This window comes from Mugil cephalus, chromosome 18 (assembly GCF_022458985.1).
Source record: "Mugil cephalus isolate CIBA_MC_2020 chromosome 18, CIBA_Mcephalus_1.1, whole genome shotgun sequence".
Taxonomy (NCBI): Eukaryota; Metazoa; Chordata; class Actinopteri; order Mugiliformes; family Mugilidae; genus Mugil; species Mugil cephalus.
This window is the reverse complement of record NC_061787.1, coordinates 14,405,406-14,428,042: the sequence shown is the minus strand read 5'-3', so window position 1 is coordinate 14,428,042 and position 22,637 is coordinate 14,405,406. Positions and strand designations below refer to the sequence as shown.

At 41.2% G+C, this 22,637-nt stretch overlaps 1 protein-coding gene and 2 long non-coding RNA genes across 4 annotated transcripts; 1 reads left to right on the top strand and 2 right to left on the bottom strand.

The window, feature by feature from the left end:
• Window positions 1–4,273: 4,273 nt before the first annotated feature.
• Window positions 4,274–6,246, bottom strand: LOC124995845. The gene is made up of 7 exons (XR_007110763.1): window positions 6,187–6,246; window positions 6,043–6,089; window positions 5,660–5,738; window positions 5,480–5,555; window positions 5,001–5,385; window positions 4,835–4,917; window positions 4,274–4,706 (listed from the first exon to the last, which is right to left on the bottom strand). It is a non-coding gene; the product is annotated as an uncharacterized LOC124995845 (long non-coding RNA).
• Window positions 6,247–10,865: 4,619 nt separating this feature from the next.
• On the bottom strand, window positions 10,866–15,309 carry LOC124995912. Of its 2 annotated transcripts, none has more exons than XR_007110773.1 (5): window positions 15,164–15,309; window positions 11,587–11,865; window positions 11,428–11,471; window positions 11,156–11,231; window positions 10,866–11,033 (listed from the first exon to the last, which is right to left on the bottom strand). It is a non-coding gene; the product is annotated as an uncharacterized LOC124995912 (long non-coding RNA). The 2 variants fall into 2 exon arrangements; XR_007110772.1 differs by having other exon boundaries at window positions 11,587–11,694.
• A 2,831-nt stretch (window positions 15,310–18,140) lies between these two features.
• On the top strand, window positions 18,141–22,262 carry LOC124995791 (major histocompatibility complex class I-related gene protein-like). The gene is made up of 6 exons (XM_047568468.1): window positions 18,141–18,275; window positions 18,495–18,770; window positions 19,266–19,544; window positions 19,879–20,181; window positions 20,284–20,409; window positions 20,539–22,262. Exons 1-6 carry the CDS (start codon window positions 18,227–18,229, stop codon window positions 20,589–20,591), a joined length of 1,086 nt encoding a protein of 361 aa, XP_047424424.1. The 5' UTR covers window positions 18,141–18,226; the 3' UTR covers window positions 20,592–22,262.
• Window positions 22,263–22,637: the final 375 nt, after the last annotated feature.

Sequence of the window (22,637 nt, the reverse complement as noted above, 5' to 3'; positions counted from 1 at the left end):
AAGTCGTTCTACAAAAAAAAAAAAAAAAAAAAAAAAAAATGGTTACGTCCTGTCCTTAATCCAATAGAAATGTTGTGGAAGGACCTGAAACAAGCAGTTCTTGTGAGAAAACCCAAAATCTCAGAACTGACTCAGAACTCAAAAATGTAGCTGTCATTAATGCACAATGGGGTCACAGCAGATACTGAAAACAAGGGTTCCTGTCAGGTAGGGTAGAGGTAGTAGGAGGTGAGGACCCAGATGCAGGACTACAGATGAGGCAGGGAGTTCAACAAAAGGTATTTAATAATTAACAGAAAGCTCTGCGCAATGCAGGAAAATCCAAAATCCAAGAATCAAAAGGAATCATGATACGGCAAGGACACAAAGAACATGGCAACATGAAACAAGACATGGGCACATGGCGCTAACATCAACAATGCGACACAGAACAAAGGGAAAGGCAGGGCTATATATACACAAGAGGGCTCAGGGCTGACAAGACACAGGTGAGACACATGAGGATAATCAAAACAGGTGAGACAAATTAACAATCAAGAGACAAAGCAGCACAAGACAGAAAATCTGGAAACTTGACAAAATAAAACAGGAAACACAAAACATGACACTGGCATGACAAAACCACAAGGAAGCAGGACAGAAAGGAAACTAGGCAACTTGACAAAATAAAACAGGAAAATTCAAAACATGATCACAAAATAAAAGACAGACATAGCACCTCGACAGTTCCTTAGTTTGGCGCCTCACAGATATGTACAAATAATTAAATTTTACTGAATAAATAAATACAAAAGTGCAATATTTCTGTTTTATTTGTTAGTTTGGGTTATCTTTGTCTACTTTCAAAACTTGTGTAAAATCTACAATGTTTGGAAGAGTTTGTCAGAGGTAATCTGGAGTAGAATTTCTGCAAATGGAAAGTGAGATTAGGTCAGAACTGGTGAATACAAAGAGGTACTGGCTGATTCATCATGCAAGCACTCAGGAGAAATGTATTATGCAGCATGACACTGTCAGTGTCAACAGAACTGCCAATATCCCAAAGAAGTCCATAGCCAATAGATGATTTGTCCTCACGGAAGCCTGACCTCAACCTCAAATGAACTCAGATTACACAAAAAGAAGGAAGACAATGAGAGGGTCTGCATTCATGGAAGAACTGGGGCAAGATCCAAATTTAGTTTCATTCTCTGGACCAGCCTCTGAGGCTGATTTAAGTGTAAAATTATGATTCTGTATGTTGAAGCTTTTGAAAATTCTATAAATCTGATCACGTTACCCTCAAAATTGGAGCTGAGGGTGATGATAATGTCATCAATTCAAAATGGTGTTTTCAGTTTACCTTTTCTTTGTCTAACAGGTGTTCTCAACAGCAGCTGACTTTGAGAGAACAATGCTGCTTCCTGAGTCTCCAGGTGTATTTTTTGAGGCTGTTGCAAAAATAGAGACTATATGAATCCCCTTTGATACAGAGATGACAAAGTGGATCAGTCCAATAAGTGGGAAGGTGCATGAAAAGACGAACAACAGTGTCAGGCTTCATGTCTCTGCACTTCGTCAAAGATTAATGGACTTTGAATGACTTTGAGCCTGTTGCAAAAGAAAGGACAATGGCATTTTATTAACAACAGTCATTCCAAAATAAGGTTAGTTTTTACATGTAAAACACGTTTTGACTTTGTTGCTACAAATTACACTGAGTGGCTATGCAGCACTAGTCTTGGGCAGTGTGTCTTGTGTTTATGCCTTCTTGAGTCCTAATAAATGTTTTATTTTCTTTTTGCAGCACTGACTTGTTTTATTTAACAGCTGAAGATAATGTAATGTAGTGTTGATACATTTTGGATTATCACCAATCACAGTGTGCTTAATTTGCTAAATGTGACAAACAAACAAAGATTAATTGTAAAACCATTCTACAATAACATACTGATATGAATAACAGGTATTTACTGGAAACATTAGTTGCCAGGTAACTGGTGTAATTTGAACGCAATACAAGATAATGTTGTAAACTAAAATATAATTAGTGGTTGTTTCTACTGTAAAACAACAACACATTGCTGTAATTTATATACATCACACAACTGTAAAAAGTATCCAGTAATATACTTTAATTATTTTTATAGAAATTTAAAACACTTTTACAGCACTTTATTGGCAACTTTTTTTTGCATGGTATTTACTGTAAAGAGGAAATTCGTTACAGTGTAGTGCAACCCTGTTAGAAATACTCACGAGTCTTAAAAAGTGTATTAAAAAAAGAGCTAATTAAATCCTTCACCATTAAGTGAAGAAAGTCACATTAACATTGAATAAACATCAATTTCAGATAAAATTTGACTTCCTTCAAACTACTAAAAGGTTAAGTGCATTATTACTATTATTTAAAATATGTTGATTATTAAACTGACTGTTTTAACAATTAAAAGACACATATATAAACAAAATCCTACAAAAAAATTACATTTCAAACTAATTTAAATAGTTATATTTGACATGTCAGTTTGTCATTATAGAGGTGTAATTATTATTACTCATTATACATCTCATTATAAGGTGAGACAAAAGAAAAATGCCATTTTAGGGGATGCTTTTGATCTATTTGGTATTTTGAATAATATTTTAGAACACATTTTTTCCACAATTATATTTAAATTTAGTCAGGAAGACAGGAATAATTTACACAACAAGTGTGTGTGTGTGTTAGTGTTTTTCACCTGAATTGGTTGAATCTTTTGGGGTCTGTTTGTTGACAATGATATTCCTAATCCAGGGTCTGTTTGTTGACAATGATATTCCCATATACAAATCAAAGGTCATTTATTACATAAACTGTCTTTCGGGTTTCCCAAGAGAGGCTTTGAGATGATGTGAGTTGTATTAAGCTCTGACTGCCCTGACAGATAATATCCTAATTTAGGAGCATTTATTCATTGTATTTTGAGTTAAAAAATACTCCTCATTAATTTCTTGTCTTCCCCTCCCTATGTCCTCACTGACCTGCTGATGTTCTTCGTGCAGGTTGTCAGTCTTTCTCCATCTCTGTCTGTAATGTTGTCAGCTTTGCTTTGTGTAAAAATACACTGACCTGTGTCAGTGTCTCACTCCGTCTTCATTCTCGTTTGACTTCAAGTGATCATCATCCTCCATTTAGTTCACGAGTGAACTTGTGTTTGTAATAGTATACTGATGGCGGTGTTTATAGTGTAGGTCGAAGTGTCTGTACCGGATGCCAAGTGCTTCAGGGTTACAGGTTACTACTGTGGAGGCTGTTTCTGCAAATACATTTTGGCAAAATAAATTCTGAGTCTGTTAAGTGTCTGGGAATGGAAAAACAAAGAAGCTGCTGCTGCTGTTAGTAGAGAACCCTGTTCCCATGTATGATATGGTTCATCAGCATTGTATTGGAAATAAATCCTTTATCTCAGTGGCCGTTTGATTTGAATTTAGCTTGTTTATGAAGTTTTTGCCTCTCGTTAGTTTGAGATAAATAGCCACTACACAGAAACATCTGATACATGTGCTTCATGGTCAGAACCACTGACTGATGCAATGACAGGTGCTCTGAATAATATTAATGGTGCGGTTCTAGAAAGGTTTTGTGAGTTAAAGTTTTCAGTACCAAATGAACTTTGTTTCTCATTCAGAGTTGGTGAACGAGCAGAGGGATGACCCATCCTTGAAGAACGTAAGACCTAGTTTTTCCTGTATCTCAGTTGGGAAAAACTAAGCAGGGGTATTTCCTCCAAGATGACCTCTTGCTTAGAGTGTGGGCTCCTCATGGAGAAGCATTCAGTGGTGATCAGGTTGTGCAAATTGGACTTTCATCAAAGTTTAGGACATGAGTCCTCCAAAGAGCTCATGACAATGTTGCGGGACATGGGTGTTTTACCACAGACTCCTGTCTCTCTGTTGAAAACCACAGCGGATCAACCTGGACATTACTGAGATCCAATTTAAAGCTACAGTGCAGAACATTTGTCTTGTATGTCTGAAATTGAGAATACTAAACATAAAGATAATTAATTCCTCAGAACCATCTGGAAGTCCTCCCCAAGGGGCTTGTTTAAGTAAAGTTTGATATGTTAATTAATACGAGTACCAGTAGAGCAGGTCCCTTTGTTAAACCAAACAAAAAGTGTATTTCTCTTCTGTAAGGATTGCAAAAAGTCTGAAATTTCTACTTTAACAAGAATTGTCAACATTCAAATCAATAAATCAGTTCCAAGCAATAAAATTGTCCAATTGAAAAGTTTTTATTTTTCGTTTTTTGTACATACAAACCTTCCCCAGAGAGCAAGCCAAAAAAAAACTGCTAGAGTGAACAACCATCTAACCATTAAAGATGTAAAAGTAAATTGAAGTTAATCAATTTATTTTTAAAATTAAATCAATTTAATTTAATCAAATATATCCAATGGGTTAGTTGTTCATTGTCCAGCTTTTATGGGGCGACAGTGGCAAGAAAAAACTCCCTTTAAGAGGAAGAAACCTTGAGAGGAACCAGGCTCTCTGGGGTCCTTCCTCCTGAGGGCAGGGGGGACATCCAGCTCCTTCAGGCCATCGGTGTGTCCTTCTCCAGGGGGTGTGATGGTGGTGGAGGTGGGTTGTGGTGTCCTCCAGATGGTGCTTCTCTCCATCTACCCAACACTGGTCTTCTTGGTCTTCCTTGGTCTGCTGTCCTCACCCTCCACATTCACCAACTGCACAGTGGTGACAGAGAAGATCAACAACTTTCTTGTATTGTCTCTCACAACGGCTGCTTATAGAAAAGGATGTATGCCGACTTCTTCCTTTCTTCGCATACAGATGAGCCAACTGTCTCAGTGACCTTTGAGTTGTTCAGTGTGAGCCAGCGGTCACTCGGCTCGTAGAGACAGTAGTCTGGATGTAGAGCGTCAGCGATGTAGTGTCCTACAAGAAGAGAGATCCTTGGTAATGTCTCAAGCATCTTTACCTTAACTCTTGTGTAAAAAGTCACCGTGTGATTTTCTTACATCCTTGTGCGGTGCCAACGTGGCTGTTGGTGCTGACCACACAGTACCAACCGCTACCCTGAGAAGAAGCTGCTCCTGCAGACTCAATGATCCTGGCACTATTGTTGAGGTTCGTGGTGCATTCAGGTCCTGGAGTCTACAGTGATGATGGAGAGAACTAACAACTAACCTCTCTGTCCCTGTGGCTGCTCCTTTGGACACGATAATGCCAGGAATAAGACACTCTTTCTGGGGGATCCTGGTGCCTTCAGGTCCTTGCCCCTAAAATCTGCACTGAAGACAAGAGAGGGTTAGTACATACTTAACCTTGTCCCTGTGGTTGTTCCTACATGATCAGAGGGATCCCGATGCTCATCCAGTCTCCAGTATTCATCCAGTTTTAGACCTGAAAAGAAAGACGACAACAGAGTAAACACTATCTGTCTTTAAATCTCTCTCTCCTTCTGAACCTCAGTTCATGATGTGATGGTGTCACATACTCTCGTGTCTCTTATGAAAAAGGACGTATGTCGACTTCTTCCTTTCTTCGCATACACATGAGCCGACTATAGCTGTCTATAGAAAGAAAACAGAATACAGACGTTTTTGCTATTAGATGTGTTTGTTCATTTTGTTTTCTGGATTTTGAGTTAAATGTGAGTGTGACATGGTTGTTGTACCTCACTAGCTGAGCTCCAGACCGGCTCCATAGATCTGATGCCAGCAAAGAGGTCTTTCAGGGACAGGAGGCTCTGCAGGCTGGAGTTAAGGTAGCACAACTCTTGTCATCAAACTTTGACTCTTGTCAAAAAAAGATGTGACACAAACACACTGTATGATGCTGTTTAGAGGTTTCTGTGTGACAACACATCTAGATTTTAAATTATAATCAGCTGAGAAACACATCAAATCTCATCAGGTCAGAAGTCAACTGTAATAACTGAACTACCTGAACCTTTCAAGCTGAGCTTTGGGAGTCTAAGAGTGAGATTTAGAAGACTGTTATATAAACATGAATTGACTGTAGAAACTAGTAAAAGATATTCAGTCTGCAGTTTCTTACTTTTCTGATGGGGTCGGTGGTTTCTCCTCCTCAGGTTTCTTCTTTTTCTGCAGAGTAAAAACAAAATATAATTAGAAAACAATGACTAAATAACTAAATCCAAATTAACGACTGTGAAGCTGTGACTCGTACTGTCAAACATACCTCAAAGATACTGAAGAAACCCTTCTTCTGTTTCCTCTCTAGTTTTTGACCTTCTTCGTCTGCTTATCCGGGTCAGGGTCGCGGGGGCAGCTGTTTCAGGAGGGAAGTCCAGACGGCCCTCTCCTCGGCCACTTCCACCAGCTCTTCCGCAGGAATCCCCAGACGTAATGAAACAACTATCTCCATACTGCTCCTCTAAATCCTTCTTAACTCTCCCAGTTGATTGATTTAGAGAAAGTCAAGGTGGGCCCACCACCCGCAGGAGGTCCAGGAAGGGTCCGGTGCAGTGTGGATTGGGTGGCGGACCAAAGCGGGGGCCTTGGCGGTTTGATCCTCGGTTATGAAAACTGGCTTTTGGAACATGAAACATCACTTCTCTGGCGGGGAAGGAGCTGACGCTTGTGGAAGAGGTTGAGCGTTATCGGCCTCACCTCGACACATAGCGTCAGCTCTGGAACCCAAGTCCTTGAAAGGGGTTGGACTCTCTTCTTTGCTGGACTTGCTCAGGGTGAGAGGTGGAGGACCTGGAGTGGGCTTTTTGCTTGCCCCTAGACTCTCTGTCTGTATGTTGGGGTTCTCCCAGATGGACGAAAGGGTTGCTTCCCTGCGCCTTCGAGTCATTGAACGGGTCCTGACTGTTGTTTGCGCTTATGTACCGAACAGCAGTTCAGTGCATCCGCCCTTTTTGGAGGCCCTAGGTCGGTCGGGACTCCATTGTCCTCCTGGGGGACTTCAACACTCATGTGGGCAATGACAGCATGACCTAGAGGGTTGTGATTGGGAGGAACAGCCTGCCTGATCTGAACCCGAGTGGTGTTCAGTTCTTGGACTTCTGTGCAAGTCGCAGTCTGTCCATAACTAACACCGTGTTCCAACATAAGGTTTTTCATCGATGATTGACTTTGTAGTCACATCATCTGACCTGCGTCCGTATGTTCTGGACACTCGGGTGAAGAGAGGAGCAGAGCTGTCAACCTGGTAGGCCCAAACAAATAGTGAGGGTCTGCTGGGAACGCCTGGCGGAAGAACCTGTCAAGATGGTTTTTAACTCCCACCTCCGACACCGCTTCAACCGGGTAGTGGAGGACATTGAGTCTGAGTGGGCCATGTTCCACACGCCATTGTCAAGGCAGCTGTTCTGAGTTGTGGCCACAAGGTCACTGGAAGAGAGCCGTCAGGCTGAAGAAGGCAGCCTGCAGGGCGTGGTTGGTCTGTGGGTCTCAGGAAGCCGCTGACCAGTACCAGATGGCTAAGTGGTCTGCGGCCAGGGCAGTCGCGGAGGCAAAAACACGTGTGTGGGAGGAGTTCAGTGAGGCTATGGAAGAAGACCATCGGTCGGCTCCAAAGAGGTTCTGGCGACTATCTGCCGCCTCGGGGGCGGGAAGACAGCAACTTGCCAAAACTGTTTTTGGTGGGGGCGGTGAGCTGCTGATGTCACCTGGGGCTATTGTCTGGCGGTGGAAGGAATGCTTTGAGGAGCTCCTCAATCCTACCAACATGTATTCCTTAGGTGAGGAGAGGATGAGATCCGCCCTGGGTATCTCAAGGCTCTGGATATTGTAGGGCTGTCTTGGTTGACACGCCTCTGCAACATTGCATGGACGTCAGGGAGAGTGCCTCAGGAGTGGCACTGTCCCTGAGGTCCAGACGACTCTCTCCCCAGCCACTTCCACCAGCGTCTTCGGAGGAATACCCAAATGCTCCAAGGCCAGACAGGAGATATAATCCCTCCATAGTGTCCTGGGGCAACCCCAAGGCCTCCTACCGGTGGAACATGCCTGGAACACCTCTAAAGGAAGATGTCCGGGAGGCATCCTCGCCAGATGTCCAAACCAACTCAACTGATTCCTCTCAACGTGGAGGAGCAGCAGTTCTACTCTGAGCTACTCCCGAGTGTCCGAGCTCCTTACCCTATCTCTAAGGCTGAGCCGGGAAACCCTACGGAGGAAACTCATTTCGGCCGCTTGTATCCACGATCCTGTTCTTTCGGTCATCACCCAAAGTTGATGAACATAGGTGAGGGTTGGAACATAGATCGACTAATAAATTGAGAGCTTCGCCGTTCTGCTTAGCTCTCTCTTCACCGCGACAGACTGGTTAAGCGCTGATCCATTTGTCGATCTCCCGCTCCATTCTATCCTCACTCGTGAGCAAGAGCCTGAGGTACTTGAAATTCTCCACTTGAGGCAGGACTTCTTCCTCGATTGGAGTGAGCAATCGACCCTTTTCCGACTGAGAACCATGGCCTCAGACTTGGAGCTGCTGATCTTCAAGAACTGGAGGTCGTAGTTCGATAAAGCTAAGAGGACCACATCATCCACAAAAAACAGGGAGAAGATCCTTTTATCACCGAACTCGACACCCCCCAACACCCAGCTGCACCTAGAAATTCTGTTCATAAAAGTTATGAACAGAACCGGTGACAAAGGGCAGCCAAAGGGTGGAGTCCAACCCTCACTGAGAACAAGTCCAACTTACAGTCGGCTACATGGACCGAACTTGCGTTCCTTTGGTACAGGGACTGAATGGCCCTTAGCATGGGGCCATCCACCCCATACTCCCGAAGCACCCCCTACAGGATGCCCCTGGGGACATGGTCGTAGGCCTTCTTCAAATCCACAAAACACATGTGGACCGGTTGGGCAAACTCCCACTTCCCCTCCAGCACCCTAGCAAGGGTAAAAAGCTGGTCCATGATTCCACCCGTGGTTTTGGTGTTTTTTGGGACGAAAACCGCCAAAACCATCTGAGGTTCAACTATCGACCGGACCCTCTCTTCCAGCACCCTGGCGTAGACTTTCCGGGGAGGTTGAGGAGTGTGGTCCCCCTATAGTTGGAAAACCCTCTGGTCCCCTTTCTTAAAGACGGGAACCACCACCCCAGTATGCCACTCCAGAGGCGCTGCCCCCGATGTCCATGCAATGTTGCAGAGGCGTATCAACTAAGACAGCCCTACAGCATCCAGAGCCTTGAGACACCCAGAGCGGATCTCATCCTCTCCTGGGGCTCTGCCACCAGGTAAGTGCTTCACCACCTCAGTGACTTCTGCCCCAGAGATTGGACGGCCCAACCCCAGGCCCTCCGGCTCTGTTTCCCCTAAGGAATACATGTGGGTGGGATTTAGGAGGTCCTCAAAGTATTCCTTCGACCGCCGGACCCCAGGTACAATGAGCAGCTCACCGCCCCCACCAAAAACGGTGTGGGCAAGTTGCCGTCTTCTGGCCCTGAGGCGCCAGATGGTTGCCAGAACCTCTTTGAAGCCGACCGATAGCCTTCTTCCATAACCTCACCGTACTCCTCCCACACCTGAGTTTTTGCATCAGCGACTGCCTTGGCCGCAGACCACTAAGCCATCATGTACCAGTCATCGACTTCCTGAGACCCACAGACCAACCACGCCCTGCAGGCCCCCTTCTTCAACCTGACGGCTCCCTTCAAGCGACCTTGTGGCAGCAACTCACAAAAGCTGCCTCGCCAATAGCGGAGTGGAACTTGGTCCACTCAGACTCAATGCCTCCCCTGGGACGCGGTGGAAGCTCTGTCGGAGGTGGGAGTTAAAGACCATCTTGACAGGTTCTTCTGCCAGGCGTTCCCAGCAGACCCTCACTATTCATTTGGGCCTACCAGGTCTGTGTGGCGTCTTCCCCTGCCATCTGATCCAACTCACCACCAGGTGGTGATCAGTTGACAGCTCTGCTCCTCTCTTCACCCGAGTGTCCAGAACATACGGATGCAGGTCAGATGATGTGACTACAAAGTCAATCATTGACCTACGACCTAGGCCGTCACGGTGCTAAGAGCACCGATGAACAACCTTATGTTGGAACACGGTGTTAGTTATGGACAGACTGCGACTTGCACAGAAGTCCAAGAACTGAACACCACTCGGGTTCAGGTCAGGCAGGCTGTTCCTCCCAATCAAACCCCTCTAGGTCATGCTGTCATTGCCCACATGAGTGTTGAAGTCCCCCAGGAGGACAACAGAGTCCCGACCAACCTAGGGCCTCCAAAAAGGGCGGATACACTGAACTGCTGTTCGGCACATACGCGCAAACAACAGTCAGGACCCGTTCAATGACATGAAGGCGCAGGGAAGCAACCCTTTCGTCCATCTGGGAGAACCCCAACATACAGACAGAGAGTCTAGGGGCAAGCAAAAAGCCCACCCCGGCCCTCCACCTCTCACCCTGAGCAAGTCCAGCAAAGAAGAGAGTCCAACCCCTTTCAAGGACTTGGGTTCCAGAGCCGATGCTATGTGTCGAGTTGAGGCCGACTATATTTAGTCGATAACGCTCAACCTCTTCCACAAGCGTCAGCTCCTTCCCCGCCAGAGAAGTGATGTTCCATGTTCCAAAAGCCAGTTTTCATAACCGAGGATCAGACCGCGAAGGCCCCCGCCTTGGTCCGCCACCCAATCCACACTGCACCGGACCCTTCCTGGACCTCCTGCGGGTGGTGGGCCCACCTTGACTTTCTCTAAATCAATCAACTGGGAGAGTTAAGAAGGATTTAGAGGAGCAGTATGGAGATAGTTGTTTCATTACGTGTCACAGAAGTCCTTGACGATTTTCTCTGGGGAATTTTACGGAGGAGCTGGTGGAAGTGGCCGGGGAGAGGGCCGTCTGGACCTCCCTCCTGAAGCAGCTGCCCCCGCGACCCTGACCCAGATAAGTGGACGAAGACGAGACGAGGCGAGAAGGTCAAAAACTATACGTCCATGCCCCTAAAATCTGTACTGATGACAAGAGAGGGTTAGTACATACTTAACCTTGTCCCTGTGGTTGTTCCTACTTGATCAGAGGGATCCTGATGCTCTTCCAGTCTCCACTATTCAACCAACTCTAGACCTGAGAAGGAAGAAGAAAACAGAGTAAACACTGTGTCTGTCTTTAAATCTCGATTTTCTCTATGGTGGCGTGGAGGGTATTGGGTCGTCAATAGTCAGAAAGCACTCCTCCAGATCTGGCACCTCTTTCTGATGGGATGAGGAGCTGGATCCCTGCTTGTGGTCTTCTTCTTTTATTTCTTCTTTGACGGTGCTGCTACTGGTAGAAGAAACAGGGCATCACAGAGATAATAATGATACAATGAGAAGTTCAGATGAACAAGCAACAGTCAGTGATTTTCACAGGAACAGGAAACAGCCTTAAATGAAGGCTGAAACTAAAATGACAACATGATGCTAAAATGAAAACATGTCTGTAGAAACTAGTAAAAGGCATTCAGCATGCAGTTTCTTACCTTTCAGATGGGGTCGGTGGTTTCTCCTCATATTTCCTCTTTTTCTGCAGAGTAACAACAAAATTCATAAAATGAGAAAACAATGTCAACTAAAAATATTTTTATTTTAAAAATAATATCTAAATGAGTAAACGTGAATCTCTGTGTCACTCAGCCTACCATATCTCAAAAATGCTGAAGAGACCCTTCCTCTGTTTCCTCTCTGGTTTTTGACCTTTTCTGGTCTCAGCTGGCTGTGCTGGGGCTGGAGCGAGGGTTGGTGGGACACTGGAGATGTAAAAAGAACAGAAAATATTACCATTTTCTGACACTTAATCATTGTTAATACAGATATTATTTTTTTGATAATGTAAATCAACTCTGTAGACACGTCCATATATATTTCCTCCGAGAGCTGGAGAGCGTCTCATCTGCCACCACCTCTTGCTCACGGGTTTTCTGTCCGGGACAAAGATTAATCATATGAACATTGACATAAAAGTAAAATGTCGTTACAGCTGATGAAGTCACACTCATACACACACAGAGATGGTTGACAAAATTCACAGAAATCATGTACAGAACACTTTAGGTCACCGTGAAAACACCAAACCTTTGGAAGAATGTGCAGCAAGTCTGTGAAACAAACCTTTGTCAATCGCAGGCAAAACATTTTTATTTCTCTCGGTCTGTACTGATATCATGAAATGTTGAAATCTCTTGAAATCTAGAAAACTCTGGAAGTCATGAAATTTCTCCAAGTCTTGAAATCTTTTTGGTCCGGTAGCTGAACTAAAACTGACTGAAAATGTTGCTTCCAGGGAAACAGTAAACTCATTTAGAATGTTGACCTCTGTGATGTAATAATGAAGATTCCGATTAGAATGTACAGTGGTGCTGCACCCTGATAACTAAACATGGTTTTATTCACATTTATCATAAATGTATCATTATCATAAACTGTGGAAACTTAGCAATACCAAAGTAGAAGATTACACTGAGCTAAATCAATCCCAAAATATCATGACAGTACGTATATCTGTCCAATAAATCCACAAAAAAAAAAAACAATGTGAAAATATGGGAGAGGTGCTGCAAACATCTAATATTTATTTGTTTTAAAAAGTGCAATGTTAAAACACAACTTACGATAAGATAATCCTTTAATTTATCCCACATTGACAGGTTTTTATTTACTGTATTGAATTCCTTAATCACAGTGTAGGTTACACAAAAATCTTCTCTATGACATATTGGAGGTAACACTTCCCACACAGTGGTCTCAAATATGCCACTGTAGAGCTTTATTTATTACTTTTTATTACTTAAACATTTTTTTTCTTTATAGAAATGTATGTGGTACTATTTTTAAAAACTGTCAATACAGTCATGTGTTTGTGTTAAATGCTGAATGACGAGATGACCACCAGAGGGAGACACTTTCCTTACTTATTCAGACCTCTTATCATTCAACACACTGCCAATGAATCTGACTTGTACTTGTACTTGTATATTATTTTATGAACCATGACCATTGAAACAAACTAAATGATTGGCTAACATCACTGAATTTAAGAAAATAATTAAACAAAACATGTCAGTGTTATGCTATGGAAGTCCAACTCTGTCATAATTAAAAATAAATAAATGAATAAATCAATCACTCATTACCTAAATATATATATATATATATACCATAAATAAATAAATCACCCCAGCCACCTCGTCATCCTACACATCTATCTCAGTCCCAACCACAGAGCCCAACCCAGCTAAGATCCCTTTCAAAGAGGTTCAGGCCACTCTCCCTCTTGCTTTTGGGCATCACACAAGGAGGTACGCTGTTTTATGTTTATGTTTAAGGAAATTTTTCTATAAATGTTTTCTATAAGTTCACTGTTTGGCTGCTAGATTTAATATATTTATCATGTTTTCTTGAAATGTTAGATAATACAGAGATGTGAATCTATGTTAAGACTAATTTGTTCACGATGAGTCATATATGTTGTGGTGCTTACGACTCTTTGTTATAAAATCAAATCGTCACATCAAATCAATCAAACTTTATTTATACAACACTTTGCATACATAAAAACACAACTCAAAGTGCTTCACAAAAATGAAAAACACACTCCGACTTCTGTGTGTGTCAGGGATGGTCCTCTGGGTGGAGGCTAACTCAGCCTTCACTACCCCACTCAGGACAGGTGTACAGGTTAAGGAGTGAAACACTTGTGACCCTGAGATACCTGCTGAGGATGCAGAAGGCGTTTCAGCATGCATACTGACTGCTCTTCTAGAGGTCCATCACACGAGAGATCTTCAATTGCCACGTCCTAAGTTGCTCCTGCTGTCTCTGCTTGCAGCAAAGCATCTTCTTATTTCATCTTCTCCATAATTCACACTGGAATACAATAAATGAGGAACAATAGGAAGTTTGTATATTATCTGATTGTTACTTTTCATAAGCTCTGTCATTAACTGATTAAAATAGCTGACACAGCAATGACCAGTTATCTGTTGAGATATCACAGGAAATAAAGGAACAAGATCCCAAATCATGACTAATACTTTTCCTTCTGTTTTTAAACTCAAATGTGAGTTACTCAGCCTTCTAACCAGGCTACCGGCCACTAATCTCACCAATCAGCCTCAAAGCTGGTGCCTTTTATATCAACATACAAACTAGCTAAAATAACGTTAACAGTAATAACTTGAGTAAAATGCAGCTCGTCTGCATTAGCTGAGGTTCTCAAATGGCTGAAATATCTTCACCTGTTTCTTTAAAGATATAACTCACAAATAGATGCAATGATGATCTTACATTAACTTAATGCGTCGGGCTCCAGGCAGCACCTGTGGAGCCTCCTCCCAGCCGAGCAGCCCAAGGGTGGCCATCACTTCCAGGCTGGTTAATATCATTGTGTTTTCTCTTTTGCCATGTTTTGCACTTCAGGGCCACCGTAGACTCCTGTATTATTTTATCACAGAGGACAATCCCTTGTGCCAAGATCCCAAAACACATTTAGAAACCCAGTCCAACTGAAAACCCACCAGCAGGCTAGCAGTCAGCTACCAGCTAGTGACCAACAAGAAGACACCATATGTAGCACCCTACCCACTTACAATATGTTTTTACTGACAAAGTATTACACTCAATTTATCACACAAGTCTGGCTCTGAGTTCTTTATTTTTTTTTTTTTGTTTTGTGGTGTCATTATCATCTTAGCCTGAAGATGTAACAGATGATATGTAAATTAATTGTTTGGTGTTTCCACTTAGTAGAACATGAAATAGAATATAACGAATCCTACTAAGAATGTATATTAATTTAGACAGTTTGAAGTGGTCTGGACCCTTACTTTGGTTTGCTCTATGTAATTCTTAGTCTAATCAATATCACCTAACAATAATATTGTAAGGCCTTCTAATTATCATTCAGTGTGTTAAAATAAATGATTGTCACATACAAACAAAAATCATGTTACATGTACATAAACTAAAAGACACATTCACGAATAAATGAAAGTATACAAATTGTAACTTAAAACAGTCCCTGAAATGAAAATGTTGCAGGCCTGATTCAATGCTCAGGAGCAGTGAGGTCAGAAACTCAGAGACCACTTCACCTAAACAAGCAAAAAATATGTAAAATGCCATTAGTATGCTAGCACGAGCTAACCGCTAATCACGTTCAGCATTCACATTCGCAGTTTCAGCGGTAACAGTTCGTAATTACCACAACATGACATTTACCTTCTCTATGTTTTGTGTATGTCCGTACACCGTAGACAAACTCTTCATTTATCTGGCATGACAACAACACTCTTTTGGAGGACAGTTCAAGACCTGACAGGCTTGACAGGGATAAATGCCATGGAGAGCATATTTCTTTGTAGATCTGTTGGAACAATTAATCGCACATTAGCTAAAGCGGGGACTAGCAATGAGACTAGCGGGAGGGACCAAAGCTAGTAGCTAGGTAGCTAGCGCCAAGTGAAAGCGCCCGTACGTCACCTGTCACTCAAAGCGGGAACGCCCTTTATTATGCAGAATTTTAAACCTTTATTAAAAAAAATGTTAAAACTTAACGCATTAGAAAAACCCCCCGTACAGTTGTCATGGGTATTGAAATAAACCATTGAGACCAAAACCGTTTCTTGCACCAGGCTGCAGACATGTTTAATATCGCTGTAAAGTTGGGCTTTTTAACATCGGGGTCTATGGGGATTTGCTCCCTTTTGGAACCAGCCTCAAGCGGCCACTCGATGAACTGCAATTTGAACTGCACTTCCGCATTGACTTCGTCCCTCAGACCTGGAAGTTACCACCTGGTTGACTCCTTAGAGCTAAATCATTTTTTTTTTAGGAATTGTTTGAAAGGGCAGGTAGAAATTATGTACAAAGCCCTGTTCCCATGTATGTTTTATTTCATCAGCAATGTATTGGAAATAAATCCTTTATCAAATCCGAATCCTCTCAAATCCCTCACTAAAACATATTAATTTTAACTTTAAACAACTAATGTCTGTGAAGGTTATCAGTCATCCAGGTCATGGTAATCCAAAAGGAGTTTGTCTTTTACCTTTTTTAAAACTCCTTTTGGTTCAACAACTAATCAAAACTACCTGATAATACGTATCATTTTTATTTATTTTTTTATCCAAGCCTCTTGATATTTGTTTTCAGTCATTCATTTTAATTCTCAGTAAATCAAATATGTCCCATTAAAACATCTTTATGAAGTTTTTTTGTTCCTACACAAAGACTAAAGTCTGTAGTTATTTTATTATATAGATGTCATGTATTCTTGCACAAAAACAGCATAATTTAATAAGATGACTTGGTTATCTAAAACAAAAACATTGGTAAATGACTGGTTCTGTGATTTTGAACGTTTTCTGTGCATCAGAAAAGTCAGTCAGTTTGAGAGTCACACCAAAATCTAAACCTCACACAGGGCCATGTAGGTTTGGATTAGTTTCCCTTCAATAATAAAAACCTTATTTAAAAAGTGCATTTTGTATTCACTTGGGTTATCTTTGACTGATATTTAAATATGCTTGGTGATCTAAAACATTTAAGTGTCACAAACATGAAAAAAAGTGCTGCTCTCTCCACATCTCCCCTTTGTTTGGTTTATTTGTAAAACTTTGTATTATTTTGTTTTTAAGCATGAATCATAACAACACTGAACACGAACAAAGATCCTCCACAGCGCTGCTCCAAAACTTTGATCGCACTAACAAAGACCATGTCTTAAATGATGAAAGTAAATTTATTGGTAGACAGGGAAATGGATGGAGGGATGAGAAGCGGAGCCATGACATGGGCTGAACGTGTAAACAGCTGATGGTAGAAAACCCCAGGGATTGAGACACAGGGTGGGGGCACATTTCAAGAAGCTTCAGATCCTTGTTAACCTGGTTCCTCCAATGAAAGATGGAAGAGGATGGAAGAGAAAGAGAAGGATGTGAAGGGTGGGTGTTGAGATCTGAGACAGAGAGAGAGAAGGTTAGGACACACTTTAGAGGTAAGTGTGGGAAATAGAATGATATGGGACATGGTCTAGTTCCTGAACTTATTCAATAACCTTTATTTATTGATAATAACACTTGAAGTGTCATATGTGTTGCTGTCTCACACTTCAGAAATGCCCCCATTGCATTGTGTTACATTAGTTACTAATGTCTCACTTTTTAATAAAGTCTCCAATTTCCAAAAGATTGTCTAGTATACATTATATTTCTGACACTAACCTTTGGGCAAAACTGCATTTTCTCAAAATAAAATACAGTTTACTGTGTGTCCATTATAACAATGTAGAACAGGAACCAAAAATAATTTATTTGATCTGGTCTGTGTCTACAGACCAGATCCAACTTCAGTATTACAGACCACTTTCTCTAACCTGTAATGCCTGTGTCTCATCATCTAATTCTCTATTAAACATTTAGAGCCACCTTCCTCTCAACTAATTACTATATATTGTATGCTTTTTTTCAGAGTCAACATTCCACAACCACATTTATATCAATTTATGTGATTTATGTGGCACAGGAAGGTTAAGTAGTGAGTTGTGTTATTGTTCATTAACGCTCAAGGTGGGTTTAATTATTTGTGTTCTTTCGCCCTCTAGTGGATATCGGTGGTAACTACTGGATGTTTTAAAGGATTTTAACATGCAGATCATGTGATATTAGTCTTCACTGGTCACGCCCCCTACTTTACAAGGAAAATCACAACAGCTGATCATATCTGCTGGGCTTTACTTTTTTAGGAGTGCAAGATGAACAAATGATGTGTTTCTTCCTATTCTCCCACTATGCATCTCCAGATAAAATTACTTCAAATGTTCCTTTGCAACATGCTAATGCAACAGTTCTCATACCTGTACAGTTCTTATAACTGTACGTCCTTCCTGGATGGTGACGCCTCCTGTGCACATCTTGTTAGGAAATCTAAGAAATATGCGGAATTACAAAAATCAAGTCCATCAAAACGTCTTGAAATTAAAACTACTCACAGTATAATTTCCGATAGAAATAAAAACAAAAGTCTCTGTCCACAAACTAATTAATCTTGTACTGCACACTCGCCACTTACTTATTGACGGAGTGAATGAGTGATTGCGAAACTACTCTCTCGCTTTTATTTTGAAAAGCTGTTCTTGCATGTGCTCTGAACAGACCCATACTACAAAAACAGGTAGGGACAGTCTTTATCTCCAGTAGTGGATTTACTTTCGGATTCAGACACTCAGTTCTTTACCAGCTGATGGCCCAGTGTCTTCATCAAAATAAATAATTAAAAATCGGCATGAAGACGTTGTTCTTGCTGCTTCTCTTGTGTCACGTTTCATCATCAGGTAAGATCACATTCACATTCTTTATCATCTTTTCTTTAAATTCATTCCACTCGTCCTTGCATGTTGCTCTGTGTCATGGCTTTGGCCGTTCTCACAGTTGATGTTTTACCAGACTTCTTCTCCTATCAAATGATAGTCCATATTTCAATTTAGCATTATTTATATAATTATTATTGATTTTTTTTAACATGGGCATTCTATTTGTTTTTTGTTCCACAGTGAAACACTCACTAATATATTACATCACTGTGCCCTCTGGAGTCCCAAACCTACCAGAGTTTATGGTTGTATTACGGGCTGATGACATCCAGGTGACTTACTGTGATGGCAGCAACATGATATATGAAGCAAGACAGGACTGGATGAAACAATTATTTGATGACAATCCTCAAGTCTGGACGTGGCACACTCAGCACTGTTTTGAGATTCAACCTCCCACCTTCAAAAGTAGACTGAGCAGTCTGATCCAGAGCTTGAGCCACAATGAAGATACAGGTAGGCCTACATACTGCAGGTTTTATAAACGGTTGGTTTGAGGAGGACATTTCTTTCCACCAGTTATTTTAGAACCCAAAGAGCTTCTTGAATAAAACATCTCCAACAAACTCAGCAAGTCCACCTTTCAGTTTTTAGGCTGAGATCTTCACATTCAACAGTGGTCACCAGCAGATGGTTCCCATCTGATTTAGTTCATCACATTTCATTCAGTTAATCAATGAAAAAGAGCAGCAGCCCTGGGGTTGATAATGTAAATAAATAAAACGTTGTGAAGCGATAGGTTCAGCCACTGACTATTTAAATGATGTGAAATCATTTGTTTTGAAATGACGAGGTCTTCCTTTCAGAGCAGTACAATAATCAGTTAACTGACTTGTGTTTGACATGAATGTCCTGACTGTTTGTTGAATGAGTGCCCTATCATTTAAAATCATCTTTAGGTATTTATACATCACTGTTCATTGTGATCGCTGTTGTCTCTCTCTCTCTCAGATGTTCACATTTTACTGCTGACAATTGGCTGTGAATGGGATGAAACGACTGGAGAGGTTACTGGTTTTAAGCTCTATGGTTATGACGGGGAAGACTTCATTGAACTGGATCTGAAGACGTTGACGTGGACCGCTCTGAAACCAAAGGCTGACACCACCAAACAGAAATGGGATGAAGAAACTCTTAGAATAAAAGAAAATATGAAATTTTTCACTGAGACTTGTCCCCAGTGGCTGAAGATGATTTTGAAGTATGGGAACAACTCTCTGCTGAGAACAGGTAGAGTCACATGACCTGAAGTTTGGTGAACACTATGCTGTTCATTGTATATTTGTTGTATTACGGGTTCAATGAGTCTGACTCTTCTTCTGAGAACCATGAAGAGATGTTTGACAAGAAATAACTGATCACTTCACTTTTTATTACTCACCATCATGGGTTCAATAAATTCTTTAATATATTTTATGACCATAGATCAGCCTCATCTGTACTCTGTGTTGGTTGTTAATCATGTTAGCAATAAATGACTGTAATTGATTCTTTGTATCTGCCTTATTAATTTCTTAATAATCTAAATATTTTTTCCCCTTCCTGCTCTATTTCTTCTCTCCAGACGTCCCCTCAGTGTCTCTCCTCCAGAAGACTCCCTCCTCTCCAGTCAGCTGCCACGCTACAGGTTTCTACCCTGACAGAGCCATGATGTTCTGGAGGAAAGATGGAGAGGAGATTCATGAAGGAGTGGAACACGGAGAGATCCTCCCCAACCATGATGGATCCTTCCAGATGAATGTTGACTTGAACATTTCATCAGTCTCACCTGAAGACTGGAGGAGGTATGAGTGTGTGTTTCACTTCTCTGGTGTGGAGGACGACTTCATCACCAAACTGGATGAAACACAGATCAGAACCAACTGGGGTAAGAGGACATGTTGATGGTTATGGAGTGTATCAACATGGAGTGTACCTCCGTTCTAATCTTCATTATCTGGACTGTTCTTAATTGTTCTTTGTTCAACAGAGAAGCCCACTGACAAGACCCCACCCACCACCAGCAACATCAGCATCATCGTCATCATCATTGTGGTTGTCCTTGTTCTCGTCTTTGCAGCAGCTGTCGGATTCATGGTTCTTAGAAATATACAAAGTGAGCTACTTTGATTTAGTCTTTGAGTTTAATTATTATTTTACTCTGTTTCAACTGATCCAACAAACTGTTGATGATTTCTCCAGACTATGAGTTGACCTTTAACTCTGTTTGTTTCTGACCTTACAGATACTGAAGACAGCACTGAACTCTCCGAGAGACTGAATAATAATCCTACCTGATAATATATATATATTTTTTTATATTTTAAAGTTTACAGTATTACAGAAGAACTCTTGTTTTCTTTTGTGGCGCAGATTCATCATAATTGTGTCATTTACAGTTGGAGACCCAGTCAAATGAAGTCTAGTGAAACCGGGTAGTGATTGTGGTTTAATTACTGAGCAGGAAATCACATTGCCCCGAAGTTGCTTTCTAGGCCAGTTGGAACTGGTTACACCACTGTGGAATAAATATGTTAATGTTATACATAATTTCTCCACTCATTATGTTTCTACTACTATGTGACTTTTTTTTTTTGCAAAGTTTATATTAGGTTGGGCCTAATTCGGTAGCATTTCATCTTTTGTTTTGATATTCTGTTGATAAAGCTAACATGTTTTTACGTCTCTCTATTTCTTCAGAAGCGTAGTTTTATGGTGTCTCCTTTTTAAATCCCTGGATCATCTGAGCTGGGTTTAGTTCATACTGTGATTTAGGTTGACCTGACAGCTGACTGTGAGCGGCACCATTACTGCTATTGCTTTTTAAAGATAATTAACAGTGTATATGAGCTCTGTAGCTGTTCGAGTCACCTCTCTGAGCACAAAAAACAAGTTTATTTAGTTCAGTGCCAATTGAAACCAATTATACAGTCACAGAAACTATGTAATGATACACACCTTAAAATGGTACTCCTGAAGTTTGAGCTCCGTCAAACAGCAGTATGTCTGCTTCATGTAAAGCTGTTCGTCTCTACTCGTCTGCTGCTAAGGTCCAAAATATACTCATATAGACATCATGTCTCCAGCTTGGACATGATGCAGAGCCTCTCCTGAAAAACTCAGATAATAATTACAATAATTTTATTAATGCAAGTCACTCAATACAGACTGCCTCAAAAACACAGTAATATCTGCAGCACAGATGTAGTTGTTGGCATTTTATTACTCACTTTGTCACTGATGTGGTGGCTACCACTGATGCCTCACAGTAAGATCTCTCTGTGTTTGTCCTGTGATAGACAGAACATAAATGAATAATAGTAATGGTTTTGAGAAAGTTAAAACAACTGATGATGCTGCTTTAATGCTGCTCTAAAGGTTGGCTCTGAGTGTTTGATCAGTTTCAGATTCTCTCCTTCCAGTTGGAATAGAAATAACGTCCCCAGCCCATATTATAATTTAAGGTGACTTTTTTTTAGCAAGTTTTTACACCACAGTCGGTTTTGTTTACATACAATTTCCTGTGAGATCACAGGAGGTGCTGGGAATCAGTTCTCCCTGATCTGTAGACAATCAAATAATATCATTATAAATAATTAAATAATATCTGTAATGTTCATTTCTCCTTGAGTGTGAGAAAACTCTCAATTTCAAAATCTCCTGTAGTCTGAGCCCAGCTTAAGGCTGTCTTTCTTCAGAGAAAACATGAATGAATACAGTGATAGAAGAATGTACCTCTCAGCTGCTGCTGTATAAAAATGAACAGGCCACTTTAATTTTATCCTTTGTTCTCCCCTAAAATATGGTTTCCTTTGACATTAGTCACCTATTTTTATTTATAACAGTTACTGGTGAAACAAACTCCAAAGTTTATAGACCAAGTTAGCTGAGTTAAGTTCTATTTTATTATACTTTCTTATATTTATTCTCTTGTGTGTTCTTCCCTTTTTGTATTTAAACATGTGTATGTTGCACCAATTCACTTTGAAGTTTAAATAAAGTAAAATTCAACTACCATGTTGTCATGCATGTTTAAACTTGATTACATACGACTGTGTTTAAGGAAAAGGAAACTACTGAGCAAGTAAATGCATTCACATGAAGTTCCCTGTTAAACCAGTCTGTCAAGGTTTCATGTCTGTCTGTGTCATGTTGTTCTGTCAAGGTTCCACGTCTGTCCATGTCATGTTGTGTTTCCTGTTTTATTTTGTTAAGTTGCTGGGTTTGCTGTTGTTTCTCCTTGTCTCGTGATTGTTAATTGGTCTCACCGGTCTTGATTGTCCTCATGTGTCTCACTTGTGTCTTTTCAATTCTCAGCTCTCGTGTGTATTTATAGCCCTGCCT